At 41.5% G+C, this 14586-nt stretch overlaps 1 protein-coding gene across 1 annotated transcript in view; it reads right to left on the bottom strand.

Moving 5' to 3' along the window:
- Positions 1–3656: 3656 nt before the first annotated feature.
- The window catches only part of LOC311237146 (uncharacterized protein), a gene marked incomplete at its 5' end in the record, with an annotated part of 31724 nt that continues 20794 nt past the window's right edge, over positions 3657–14586 (bottom strand). The window contains 3 exons of the mRNA XM_084324952.1: positions 3657–4226; positions 8592–8728; positions 11358–11429. Coding sequence (XP_084181078.1) covers positions 4078–4226; positions 8592–8728; positions 11358–11429 — 358 coding nt within the window. The 3' untranslated portion in view covers positions 3657–4077. The remainder of the gene's footprint in view (positions 4227–8591; positions 8729–11357; positions 11430–14586) is intronic.

Raw genomic sequence — 14586 nt, 5'->3', positions numbered from 1 at the left:
TGGAATTCTTGAGCTCCCAGATTACAAGAGTCCACTGGTCTTATAGTTTTACCGTTTCCATGGTAACTGCAGACTGGGGAAAGTGATGGCCGTGTCAGTAGTTGACAAAGCCAAGACCGTCTGCGTAGGAGGAGCTCAACATCTCCATACCGTAACCGTCTGCGTAGGACACTTAAAGAGGAAAAGGCTAACATCTGAGGTAATTGTCTTTCGTTTGCTTGTAGAATAAACACATGAGACAACAGGAAGATGTGAATGTAAAACTCTTTGAACATGTAAGTGCTCGGGTGAGAACACAAAACCACACAATTCACCTCGCCGACTCCTAACAGCTTCAGGGAAAACTACAATATAATAATACTGTGATTCTTCAAGCGTGTTTTTGGAAAATATATCATAACACAATAGTAACAAAAATAAAGACGGTGGAAGACATGAAAATGAATAGGTGAAGATTTATCAGGTGCTCGGAAAGGAGCTCTGTGGTTTCTCTGGTCTGCAGAGGCATGCGTTCGCTCAGCCGTTTCCCCCAGTCACAGTGGATCAAGCTGCAACGCAGCGTTAAGTCAGCCGCACCCTGCACACCCTTCACAGCACAGAGAGAGCACAAGTCCACCCTGCACACCCTTCACAGCACAGAGAGAGCACAAGTTAAATGCTAAGTTAGTACAGGACAAACTTAATGTGTCAAACGAACACAAGGAGCTTGACTTCTGCTTTGTGATTGGTGGTCTAAACACAAGAGGAGCTTGACTTCTGCTTTGTGATTGGTGGTCTAAACACAAGAGGAGCTTGACTTCTGCTTTGTGATTGGTGGTCTAAACACAAGAGGAGCTCGACTTCTGCTTTGTGATTGGTGGTCTAAACACAAGAGGATTGATTTCTGCTTTGTAATTGGTGGTCTTTTCACTATGTGTTGTGTTTAGGGCTGTCACGATTAGTCGACGTCGTCGATGATGTAATTGTCGATTTGCATATTCATGTACATGTATGTGCCTTTTGTCAGCGACTTCGGGTTACTGAGAAGCGCTCTATAAATTAAATGAATTATTATTAATGGCAGACGTTCAAAGTCATAACATGTGCAACGTGTAATCGAACGAATGCACAGTGAATCACGTTCAAAATTGTATTAACTTCTCTTAAACCACTATTCGTGATTCTGCCTAGAGCCAGGACTCGACAGTCACATTTGATAACTTCCGTGTTACACTCCAGCTGGAAGGAAGGGGCTGAGCCTGATACCCACACCGTACATGTTAGAAGCTATGGCAGCACTTCAGCCCTGCGTTCTACAGCCTGTGATAAATCCTCTTGCGACTCACGTTGTTTATGTAAACTCCGCGAGCAACGGGTCCAATAAATGCGTCTAACATGCTTTATATCCTCGCCATTCCTGTATGCCCGTCGCAGTTAAAAACCTTAATTAACGTTAGCTGCTAACTAAACTAAGCTAGCTCACAGGCACAGGATACTCTTTTTGACATGGATTAGGCTAATTAGCTTTAACAATCCTGATTCCTGAGCCTATTTTATTCAAAAGGAAGATATTGATTTAAATATGTAACGTCACGGTGACCAATTGCAGCCACTCTTATTGTCTGGGACCAAATACGGCCACGCCCCACTCCCAGCAAAAAGTGGGAATCTCTAGAATGGGTTTGGGGCGGCGCTGTATACGGAAGTAGCTCTCAAGGTGACGATTAGACAACACTTTTTTGTTGTCAGTAGATGGCAGCATTGGTTTAAAATTAAAGGCTGAAAATGTTGAGAACTACAACACTGCATTTCCCAAGAGCGTTAGCACAGGTCGCAGGTCACTGGGATGGGTCTATATTCTCCGACGTGATCTGAACAGCGTTAAACTATTACTGCAACCTCGGTATAGCGACCGCGAATGGCCAACTAATTATCTTAACAAAAGTGCGCTGGTAGCATTACATATGTTGTCTAAAGGGGGACATATGGTACAATTTAAGATTCTAATGATAATCGGCATATAAAGGACAAGATAAAGCATCGTTAATTTGTAAGAAACCTCAATGAAAACGGCGCAGGGTGCTATTGTTATGAAAATGTGATAGAATCCTATAAAAATGTGGACGCACTTGGCCTACGTTCCGTTATATAGTCTATATATAAAAAAATACATTTTAATTGTATCTCTTGTGCTGGCACAAGCACTACTACGGCTGACCTTCGAAGCTTTTTTTGGCAATCGAAGCTTCGGGGCCGAGCTTCGATTTTAATTCAAGAGAATTTTAGCTTTGAGAGAAAAAAATAAAAATTTATTATAATATTTTTTATTTTTTTTATCTTATTTTGTGGGACTTGTACAGCACTTTGGTAAACGTTGTTGTTTTTAAATGTGCTCTATAAATAAAGTGGATTGGATAAATTAATTAAGTAGCCCCTTTCGTGACTGTGACGCAGCCAACAAGGTTTCACTCGGTTGCGCTGCCTGGGTGCAGTGGGGCTGCTCTCACAGCCAACGACATGACATTACATAATTATGTTGCAACTTTCGTCTATCAAGCAAACAATTATATTATATTATATTTAATTTATGATTTATAATTTATAATTATATCAGACAATGCACCTACAAAAGCAGATGATTTAATTAAATTAGCCAACTTGGTAACACATTAGTCATAGCAGCATAGGCATAGCCTTATTAATGTTTTGTGTGGCGTCGCCGTCGTGTAAACGATACTTACGTTTTTTAGGTGATTTGACAAAGTTGTTGTAGAGTTGTGATATGTCATTTTTATGCCATGAATTTATAAAATGTATAAAAAATTTGTACGTGCATATTTATTTATTGATTTAAAGTGCATGTATCCCCTCCCTACTTCCCATTTCCCCATGTGGAATGTACCCGATTGGATAAATGACTAGTGCTCTAGTTTGACATCTAGTGTCTGAATGTTATCTATAGCACCTTTAAGTTTGAAACGTGTTGTCTTGCCATGTCTCGTCACATGGAGTAAAGCCCTGCAATGTGTTTGGTTGAATTTTCCTTTAGCTTTGATTTGTTTGTCCTGTGCTAACCTGGCATTTAATAAATATTCACCATCGCATTGAACCAGCATCCAACTTCTTCATTTTTGCATACCGCCTGAATAGAATAGAATAGAAATACTTTATTCATCCCGAGGGAAATTTGGCCTGAAAATGTTATAATAAAAAGTCGGTCAGTGTCGCTTAGGAAGGAGTTGCATCATTCCCTTTCATACACCAGTCTGATTAGGAGTAACAAAGATGGTGTCACTCTTCACTGGAAGGCAAAAAAAAAGAACACCTGTAAAAAATGTGTCCTGTCGCTGTCGGTCGATGTTATTTGAGCCACGAACGGCACTCTGCCCTGCCTGTTTCCCTGGACACGCTCTTCCCCTGATCTGATAATTACATTAAAAGGTGAACGAGCATGTGACACTGGCGCTCCTGGGGCCCAAGGGTGCCCCCCCCCCCGACAACCACAGTCATGCTTAACCAGAGTCACGACCGTGGTCATCAGACTTGGTTTTTCCCCACTTGAGCTAGGAGTTCACATAAAAGTTACAAAAGTATAGGCTTGCTTGCAAATGTCAATCTAAAAGAGTAAAAGCGTTTGCGTTCATCACAGTCTTTGGATGATATAGGCTACTGGTTAGAGGACATGGGGGGGGGGGCATGATAATCTGTGGTGTAATTATCAGGGAAAATCTTGAGAGCCTCTTATTATCAGCATACCTACTGTCAAAGTTAATTTCACATGAGGTTCCAGTAATGACGCTCCATTTTCCGAAGAGTTGATTGGTCGAGAAGCAGTGCTTTGTTGTGTTTTGATCTTTTAGCTTAGTACGTCACCCGCTCCGGAGCAGGTTAAGTGTGCAGCATGAGTTACCATGCTAAACAGTAAACAGTGAACCAGAGTTAATCCTGAAGTCACCTCCCTAATCCCATCATCCATTTTAGTAGTAGTATGACATCAGCCTTTTTCTGCTCCAAACTAGTGTTGTTATATCTGCCTTTAATAATCCACTATCGGTCGACCTCCGCTTGCTGAAATCCAGGCTGAGTGAGTGAGGTGCATTAAACCTCCAGTCCCTGTCGAGTCAAGAAGTCCTCCAGCTCAGTGAGTCTCTCGATCAGCATCACGTCTATGTCCGATTCCTCTCCTCGACAGCTTCGCGCCGTCCGCTTCCTCGGCCCCTTCACTCGCACAACAGCCAGATGGGCACCTAAGAGCACAAACAATTTGGCATTCAAATGTGAATGACTGTGGGGTGGATGACAACTACAGGTGTTAACAACCTCAATACACAATTGGAAAAATAGGAAAACCTGTAAAAATGTAAAACCGTATATTGATGTATCCTTCTCTTGTTTTTTCTTCTGTTCAACTGTTTGTCTGGTTTAACTACTGTTATACAATGGCATGCAAATTTCTCGATTCTGATTGGCTGAAACAGTCAACTTACACGTGGGTATTTGTAATAACCCCTCGCTCTTGGTCCCATGAGTAACATTGTGGAACAAAATTTAAATCGCGCAAATTGATTGATTGCAAATTTTATTATTGTCCGCCTTGTTTCCAACTGGTTAAGTTTAGGCACTCTTTCGAAGTCGCTCTCTTTCGAAGTTGGTTAAGGTTAGAGTTTGTCTTTAGAGCAGGGCGATAGACCACCAGCCCTGATTCCAAACTCTAACCTTAACCAAAAGAGAGCGACTTCGAAAGAGTGCCTAACCAGTTGGAAACAAGGCGGACAGTAATAAAATTAGCAATCAATCAATTCAATAACCCACGCTCACTTAACACATCCTGCGCCAAAAACGTTGTACAACGTGATTCAAGTTCATGCTAATTCTGCCATTCCACAGCGTACGACGTTATTGAGATCATATTTCATTTTTTAGCCATGTTATTCATAATTCCCTCACGGAGCCTGGTCTGATGCAGTGGGAGCCTGCACAACACTGCAACGCTTCAATACTGCCGCCTGGTGGATGATCGGCGAGTTACAACCGGAAATGGATCTCTTGTGATCTCGGTGCACCGGGGAAATGCGTCCGGCACTCACATATTGTTACGGGACTCTAGACACACATCGTGTATATGGATCGCTGCCATAACTCAATAATCGAGATGATTTGGGCGTTTATTATTATTATACAAACCGGAAATGGATCGAGTCGATGGCCGTCAAATAAGTGGGATCTTTCTCCTCCAGTCTCATCGGCGAACGGTAAGAGGACGCTGACGTCATTTTCAGCGCGTTTGTTTATTATTATTCATGCAAACTGCTCTGATCAATATCACCCATACTACATAAAGCATTTACTGATGATCACTAGGGATGCCCCGATCACGTTTTTTGCCACCGATACCGATCACCGATCGTCGTGAGCCATATCGGCCGATACCGATCCGATACCGATCGTTTTTGATTAAAAAGAAATTAAAACTTATTTTATATAATTTTTTTTTTTTTTTACTTTTTTTTTTTTTTTTTATAAAATATATATATTATATAATTAGACTTGTACTTGTATTATCTGCGAGACATCGCCACCACGCAACAAGTCAAAATGCTCGCTATCTGCAAACAGCTCCACTGTCTGTGTGTACTCTAGTAGCCCAGCTCCAAAAAGGATTCTCCGGCGCTGCAGCGGGACCCTATTGGTAACGTTATGCTTTGGTCATTTCACATTCAGCAAGCCCTCAGCTCGAATACGCATTAAATCAATGTTATAAGACATTGATATCAAGAGCTATCTGTAGCTACTGCTAGCCGGCTAGATGACGTTAAGACAGAACTTTAGTTCAATGGGACATTTCGTTTTGAACAGTAAACTAACGTCAGCTAACGCAAGCTACCGGAGGTATGAACATGGACTACTAGATTTTCTGGATCATTTGTTGATATCAGGAGCTATCGGTAGCTAGCCGGCTAAATACCGTTAGACAATGCCTACTAAACGTGAATAGTTGACTGGGTAATTTTGTTTAAACAGTAACGATAGCTAGGTAGCTAACGTTAGCGCAGGTCGAATGCACTACAGACTCGAGCAGAGGAGCCGCACCTCTTTGTTTACAAACTCTACACGGGGGCGGGCGGGGCTAGGGAGGAGGAGCAGTTTGCAGGTCCTGTGCGTCTGAGACAAGCGAGTGAGATATCCACTTGATCAGTTTCCGCGATCGGCGAATATGACTCATTATCGGAATTCCCCGATCGCATATTTATACTGATTATCGGCCGATAACGATCGGTGGCCGATCGATCGGGGCATCCCTAATGATCACGGAATTATAAACGACCCCCCCCCCCCCCCCCATCCACGCATGATAAGTCATAACGTTTAGGATCATATACAGTTGACATTTTTAATATAGCGTGTATCGCCAACAAACGGCAGTTGATAATCTATATATGTGTTTATGCCTATAAATCACGTTCTAGGAATTACTGCAGAAAACAATAAAAACATATTTATATTCTAGCCGGTATTTTCGTATGAATCTATGAAAGAAAAAGTATAACGTTCCCACATCCTGAACGATAGATAATCGATGTTGAATGGGCCATAGTAATGTCAATTTAGCAATACAATTTAAAAAGTTATAGCCCTGCAAAGAAGGTAAACATCTCCATAGGCTTAGACTGGTGGCAGTGATCATACATTGATGGATATAAGCGTGGCAGTTAATGTGTTAAAACAGCGCACCTCCCAGCTGCTTCTATAGAAAGTAGGTTAAAAAAAAAAAAAATTGGATGCGTTAGTTTGTTACAGGGCAAAGAACCCCCCCCCCCCCTATATATAGGGCAAAGAAAACTTTTTTTAATTTGTTTTACCTACTTTCTATAGAAGCATCCAAGAATGAAGTTCTATAGAAAGTAGGTTCAAAACAAAAGAAAAGTTGGATGTGTTAGTTTGTTGGATGTCTAGTTGAAAGACAGTTGGATGTCTTAGTTTGTTGGATGTCTTACTGAGAACAGTTGGATGCACTTCTACTTTGACTACTATCATCAGCATAATGTTTAACTGGTGGTCTGGTTTAACTACTATCATCAGCATAATGTTTAACTGGTGGTCTGGTTTGATTACTCCTATTAGCACAATGTTTAACTGGTGGTCTGGTTTGACTAATAGCATCAATACAATGTTTAACTAGCGGTCTGGTTTGACTACTATCATCAGCATAATGTTTAACTGGTGGTCTGGTTTGACTAATATCATCAATATAATGTTCAACTAGTGGTCTGGTTTGACTACTATCATCAGCATAATGTTTAACTGGTGGTCTGGTTTGATTAGTATAATATGAATGATTATAGCTCATTTACATTGTTTTCTGAGCCTGTCGAGACTAATTGGAAGCGGAGTGCAACGCGTGCAAAGCTTGACCATATGTTTCTGTGTCTAATAAAGGTGCTGGCGATCTCAAAGCTCACATGGACACAGGAAAACATTACAAATAAAGCTGTGCGAGGCGAGAGTTTGATGGCAAAGTTGACCGAATTGATTGAAGTATGCAGCCATACAGAGAGAGAAAGAAAATAATTTAAAACTATTTTGATGCCTCAAAATGATGTTTTGGTTTGATAAGATGCTTATGATACAACCATTCTACGGATTATGTGTGTAATAAATTAGTTTTGTACACTAATTGCAAGTTATGCAAATGTGAACAAATCCGAAACTGCATAGTGCACTTTTAAATTAGTATCTTTGTGAGGTTACTGTTTTATAATTTACATTACATTGAAAAGATAAAGATATATTTTTTAAAGCTGGATTTTCTAATACAGAAGAGGTATTATTTAGAACATTACTTCATATTTGTCTTGTTATTTATTTTGTCGAGTAAGACTTGAAAATATATATTATTTTGTCATAGGTTGATTTAGTTATTTTCTTGAGATTTGTCAGATAGATTACTTTAGGCATAATACAGCATGTTGAGTAACTTTGGTTATAGAGATATTATTTTGTTATATAAAATATAAACAATAATTGTATATCCATACAGAGGAGGCATACTTTAAATATTAAAATGATAAGGCATCTTTGAATAAACTTCGAGTATCATTAAGTATCTTGAGGCTGAAGGCAGTGTCCTCTTTAAAAAGAAATCACAATATGGTCACCCTTGAAGTCGCATGATAATTCACTTAATAAAATAATGAAGAGTCAGCCTCCTAAAAAGACAAAAGTTAGTGACACGACTCACACCGCCGCCGCCAACCCTGCCAAAGTAAGGACTTTGCTCTGTATCGTCAATAAATGGTCAAATAAATATTTGATTAAGGAATATAATATGCCTTTTTGTATTATTTCTGTGTATCAGCTAAATGTATAGATTTTTATGTTAGACATTGAGGGAAATTAAGATTCTCAAGATTTTTTTACAAACCACCGGTTAATCGGCAGGTGACTTATGTTGCTCAGTAGTTGCTGATGTCTGCTCAAGAGGTTTGAGTGTTTGCTCAGACCGATTTTTTTTTGAGGGAACATTGATTGTGACCTCAACATCTTTTATCGAATATGAAATGTGTGTATTGTTCCACCCCTAATAACAGCTATGAACACCTTCTTTTACTTACTCTGGTTGGCTCTGGGCTTCCTCTTCCTGGGCAGAGTGAAATCTGGGAAATCTAAAACCCTCTTCCTCTTCTGGTGGCTGATACACACCAACAAACCATTCTTCTCCTTGGGCTCCTCAAAGATGGTCTCCAGACTCCTGGAGCAACATGGTCAGAGAGAGAGGAGTCACCAGTGGATAGAAACAGAGAGATATAGGGAGGTGTAGTGGTTACGTCATTGGTGTTTCCCGCACGGTCCACCCTCCTTGAAATGGCAATGTATTACCAATGGACCCATTTCTAAATCGTCTCGTTTAAAACAAATAAAGCATGAAGATTGGCATGGTGTACCTTTCTGTGTGTATTCATCCACAATATATAGCTAAACATGAAAAAATGTGCAATTAATCGTAAAAGTAGCAAAATAACAATGTTAAGTTTTCGTTCACTGAGGAACTACACTTCACTCTGGCGCTGCTGACTGACGTCACCACAGCGTAGACTCCTGGCTGTATTAGGCAACAGCACTGAACGACGGGCTTTTTTTTTTTTTTTTTTTATATAATTCTTTTGCATTTTTACAGCTTTATTGGTCACGCAGGACCGACAGAGGAGAGGGCGAACGGGAGGAGAGGTGGGGAGGACATGCGACAAATAACGATGGGAGCTGGGATCGAACCCGGGTCGGCCGCGTAGGTGTGCGAGGCACTATGGTATGCGCCACGAGGGCGCCCCGAACGACGGGCATTCTAATAGTAAGTGTAGTTATTTTTTAACACCAAATTAAAAACCTTATAACCAACTTTATTTCAACCAAAAATGCTTAAACAATAATGTTAGTGATAGAAGGGAAGTCATTTCGTGCAAAAATGGAAAGCTTGCCAATGTTCATGAGGCAGAATTATTACAATAGCCGATAATAAATGTTCCCAATGATAAATCCCTATAATACGGGTGGACCGTGCAGGAAACTAAAGTGACGTCAGACTACACCTCCCTATAGAGGAGTCACCAGTGGATAGAGAGAGACATACAGAAGGGGTCACCAGTGGATAGAGAGAAACATACAGAAGGAGTCACCAGTGGAGAGAGAGAGACATACAGAAGGGGTCACCAGTGGAGAGAGAGAAACATACAGAAGGAGTCACCAGTGGAGAGAGACAGAGACATACAGAAGGAGTCACCAGTGGAGAGAGAGACATACAGAAGGAGTCACCAGTGGAGAGAGACATACAGAAGGAGTCACCAGTGGAGAGAGACAGAGACATACAGAAGGAGTCACCAGTGGCGAGAGAGACAGAGACATACAGAAGGAGTCACCAGTGGAGAGAGACAGACATACAGAAGGAGTCACCAGTGGAGAGAGAGAGACATACAGAAGGAGTCACCAGTGGAGAGAGAGAGACATACAGAGGTCACCAGTGGAGAGAGACAGAGACATACAGAAGGAGTCACCAGTGGAGAGAGAGAGACATACAGAGGTCACCAGTGGAGAGAGACAGAGACATACAGAAGGAGTCACCAGTGGCGAGAGACAGAGACATACAGAAGGAGTCACCAGTGGAGAGAGAGAGACATACAGAAGGAGTCACCAGTGGAGAGAGACAGAGACATACAGAAGGAGTCACCAGTGGAGAGAGAGAGACATACAGAAGGAGTCACCAGTGGAGAGAGACAGAGACATACAGAAGGAGTCACCAGTGGAGAGAGAGAGACATACAGAAGGAGTCACCAGTGGAGAGAGAGAGACATACAGAAGGAGTCACCAGTGGATAGAGAGACATACAGAAGGAGTCACCAGTGGAGAGAGAGAGACATACAGAAGGAGTCACCAGTGGAGAGAGAGAGACATACAGAGGTCACCAGTGGAGAGAGAGAGAGAGACATACAGAAGGGGTCACCAGTGGATAGAGAGACATACAGAAGGAGTCACCAATGGATAGAGAGAGAGACATACAGAAGGAGTCACCAATGGATAGAGAGAGAGACATACAGAAGGAGTCACCAGTGGATAGAGAGAGACATACAGAAGGAGTCACCAGTGGATAGAGAGACAGACATACAGAAGGAGTCACCAGTGGATATGGACAGAGAGACATACAGAAGAACACCATATTCGTCAAAAGTATTTTTCTTGCAACCCGGACAGATTTTAGGGGCTAATGTTTTTTTTTTTTTTTTTTTTTTTTTTTTTTAACTTTTTCTCTTTATTTTTCTCCCATCCCAATTTCGCCTCGCCAATTCTCCCTTCAATTCTCCCCTCCCCTGTCTCAAATGTTGCTAGACTATGCCTCCCACTGGTCGGCTGCAGTGAGGACCAAGTCTTGCATCACGTGTCCCCTCCGGTACACGAGGAGGCAGCAGTCACATCTTTTCACCTGAACAGCGCGATCTCTCAGTGGCGAGGAGTAACTCGTGGGAGGCTCACGCTGCCCCCGATACTTCCTGATTCTGCTGTACAGGCGCACCAAGCGACCTGTAGGAGTCGCTGTCCACAACGTCCAATCCCCACCCACCGGCTTTCCCACCCCTAACACTGCCAATTGTGTTAGTATGAACGACCAGCCAAGCCGGTAGCAACGCAGAGAGCTGGGCTCGAACCCAGCATATCCTGCGTTAGTGGCGAGCGCCTTGCCCACTGCGCCACTTAGCCGCCCGATACTGTGCAAATGTTGAAATGTTTTAGGTTTTCTATCAGAAGATCTTCAGAAGCGTATATGACCAACCTGGCAGCCGACACTGTTGGATTTCTTCCCCCTACTTTTAGGATATTTGTAGTGTTCATACCTGTTGGGAATAGGGGACTTGTAGTTTTTGTTAGTGTAGATCTCCTCCAAGCTAAACTCCTTCTTCTTCAGTCTAGGGAGAGACAAATCAGAACAGACACATCATGCACCAGAAACAACGTAAGTAACAGAGATGGATATTTTCACAATCTGCCTAAGCACCTAACCATGTATAGCATGTGAAATATCTTGTTCCTCATGGCCCAACACCATGCGAGTCAGATGATCTTCCTCTACAACATGTGTGTAGGGGAAATGTACTGTTCTCATGTGTCTAGGGCAGTGGTTCTCAACCTGTGGTACGCCTACCACTAGTGGTACTTGGGCCCCCTGCTGGTGGTACTCGGAGGGATCCCTGAAATCTCAATGTTTTTCAAAAATTAAATAAAACCAACTTTAAAATCAAAATAGAAAATACTAATACTACAACGAATGAAAATAAGCTTGAGATAATTGAAATTGGGGTTTAAAATAAGTTGTACATTTATTTGGTTGTTTTTAGATTTAGAAACAAAATAAATGTTTGTTTCTGAGTCTGACATTGTTTCTGACGGACACCAGTACCTGTAGCGCGTGCACTATTAGCTAACGTTACAAGCTAGTGATGACTAGCCGAGGGATGTCGCAAAAGTTGCTCAAAACGGGAGATATTCGAAAGAGAATAGTGGAGAATATTTTTTTAACCAGAAGATTTCTTTACAAGAAAATGTGATGCACTGGATATGCGCAAGTCCACAATTCAAGCCTGCTGTACAACCACAGCCAAATCACAGGAAGCCTCATCATGCCAGGTAAGTAGCCACACACTATACCAAGTAACTGAACACTCATTTCTCAAAGCCTTCCGTCTCTTCTAAAATGGACTACAAGTGTTTTGTTGATTTACATCCACATCACTATTCATTCATCATTATGCTGTTACTGCTGTCGGATTAGACTTTATTTGATTGGAAGAAGATCCCTCTGGAAAGAGTCGGGATTTGATGCAGGATATCGGGGATATTATGCTAATTAAATGTTTATTTTAACTAACCCGGCCGCAAATTACCCGCAAACAATACAAATATTTTAGCGCAAAACTAGTGTGTGTGTGAGAGAGACAGAGTGAGGGGGAGAGAGAAAGGGAAGGAGAGAGGGAGTGTTACATCCCAATGTATATATTCCCCAGTGTGTGTCTCCATGTGTGTGTGTTCTCCATTTTGTTTGTTTCCTCCCTCCAGCCATTGTTCCCTTCACCATTGGTCAATTCTTCCATTATTGCAATACAGCACCGATTGGTGGATGGCTTCAGACTCCAACACTCAATCCACACCACCCAATCATGGATCACCCCACACCTGTTAAAACATGGCTTCTCACTTCAGTCTTTCTCTCTCTCTGGCATGAGGCTAGGCATGTTGTGTTTTTGGTAAACCTGTAACTTTGACAGTATTGCATCTCGTTTATTGGCCTTTGGTGCTTAGTAGTAATTTCCTTGTGTGTGTATGGCCGCAGAGAGAGCATTGTTAAGTTATAGTTTGTTTTTGTATATATTCTGCTTTTGTTTCTGTATAATTAATGTGTTTTTCTCTCTTTCTCAGGAAGCACAGATGGGGTGAGCTGCCATTTCCTTTGGACATTGTTTTCTCCTGTTTTGGTTAGGTAAGAGTAGTTTAGGTAATGTAATCTCTTTTACCATAGATTAGATTGTGTTTATTTGGAGTATAGTGGTGTTTGTTTGTTGTTTTGGCCTGGGCTCACCCCTGAGCTACATGTGCTTCCTTTGCCTCTATTCAATAAATATCATTGTTGTTTACAAACGTGGTCCATCTTTTCTGTCAACCAACTGTTATGTTACAGCCCTTTACCCTTAGACTCACAGGGGTCGTAACAGGGAGAGAGAAGGAGAGAGAGAGAAAGAGAGAAGGAGAGATGGAGAGACACAGTGGGGGAGAGAGAGATAATCTGACAGACAGACAGAGAAAGAGACACTTATTTATTTGTTAACTTTGAACTGTATTATCCTTCGCCTGTTACACTGTGTGCATGTGTGTGAGAAAGAGAAAGAGAAAGAGAGAGAGAGAGAGAGAGAGAGAGGGGGAGAGGGACAGAGTGTGTGAGAGGGAGTGTGTGTGAGAGAGAGGGAGAGAGTGTGTGAGAGAGGGAGAGAGTGTGTGAGAGAGATGGAGAGTGTTCATTCAGAGAGTGTTTGAATGAAGTACATTTGCTGAAATACAGCTGTTCTTAATTTTCTCACTTGCTATGTGAGAATGTTAGTTATTATGTTCTTAATGCTCCTTGCATTGTATGAGAATTGTGTGGAATAGTTTGCTAGTTCTAGTACCCCTTTCGTACATTGTGGCTGTGTCTGACAAAAGTTAACAATAAATAATGTTATTAGGAATAAATTTGCCTCCTGCGTGAACTGTGCATAGCTGAATAGAGTTAGACTGTATTTTAACGTCGGTCATATGGTGGTACTTGGGAGCCAGCTACGCTCTCAAGTGGTACTTGGTGGTCTAGGGTTCCCACAGACATTGCAAAATGAATTCAAGGACTTTCAAATACTTTTCCAAGCACTATTTTTCATTTTAAAAGGGCATTTAAAAGGATACAATACACTTTTAACACATTGAACTCCATGAGCTTCCCCCCATCCTTCACTACCAGCTTTTCATAACCATTTTCGCGATACTTCACGATCTTGGCGGAGCTATTGTATATTCTATATTATAGCTATGGAGACAATAGTATGGCTCATTTGACACACTATTTCTAGTCCAACATGTAAAAAAGAGTTTGTTTCTACACACTGTAGTTTGTAGTTTATTACACGCTAAATATCGTCCATTTCCAAGATAATCCAGTCTTTTTCCATAGATCGCGAGATAAAACGCGTTATATGCAATAAGCCCAAACCGTTCTGGTTGATCCCCTGAAACTCCAAATACTCCCAAATCAAAGGTATATACCATGTACACATGTGCCTTCACAAAATTATCAAGGGTGGGGTAGTCTTACCCCGAAAATGCGATCGTTACAAAACGCTTGGTTTACGCTTGGTCCGGTTGAGGAAGACACTGTGATCGTTACATAAACATGTTTCAGGTTCGGTAAAATAGACATAGGGGGTCTTTACCTTAGCCAGAAGGTAATCCAAAAAGAATAATTGGAATGATCCCATCGGCGATCGCGATTACTCGTTTATACCGTAATTCCTCTAATAGTAACCGGGTCTCAAATACAAGCCG

This window comes from Notolepis coatsorum (genome assembly GCF_963971535.1).
Source record: "Notolepis coatsorum genome assembly, chromosome: 11".
NCBI lineage: Eukaryota > Metazoa > Chordata > Actinopteri > Aulopiformes > Paralepididae > Notolepis > Notolepis coatsorum.
The sequence above is the reverse complement of the archived record's forward strand: the minus strand, read 5'-3'. Positions and strand labels throughout refer to the sequence as shown.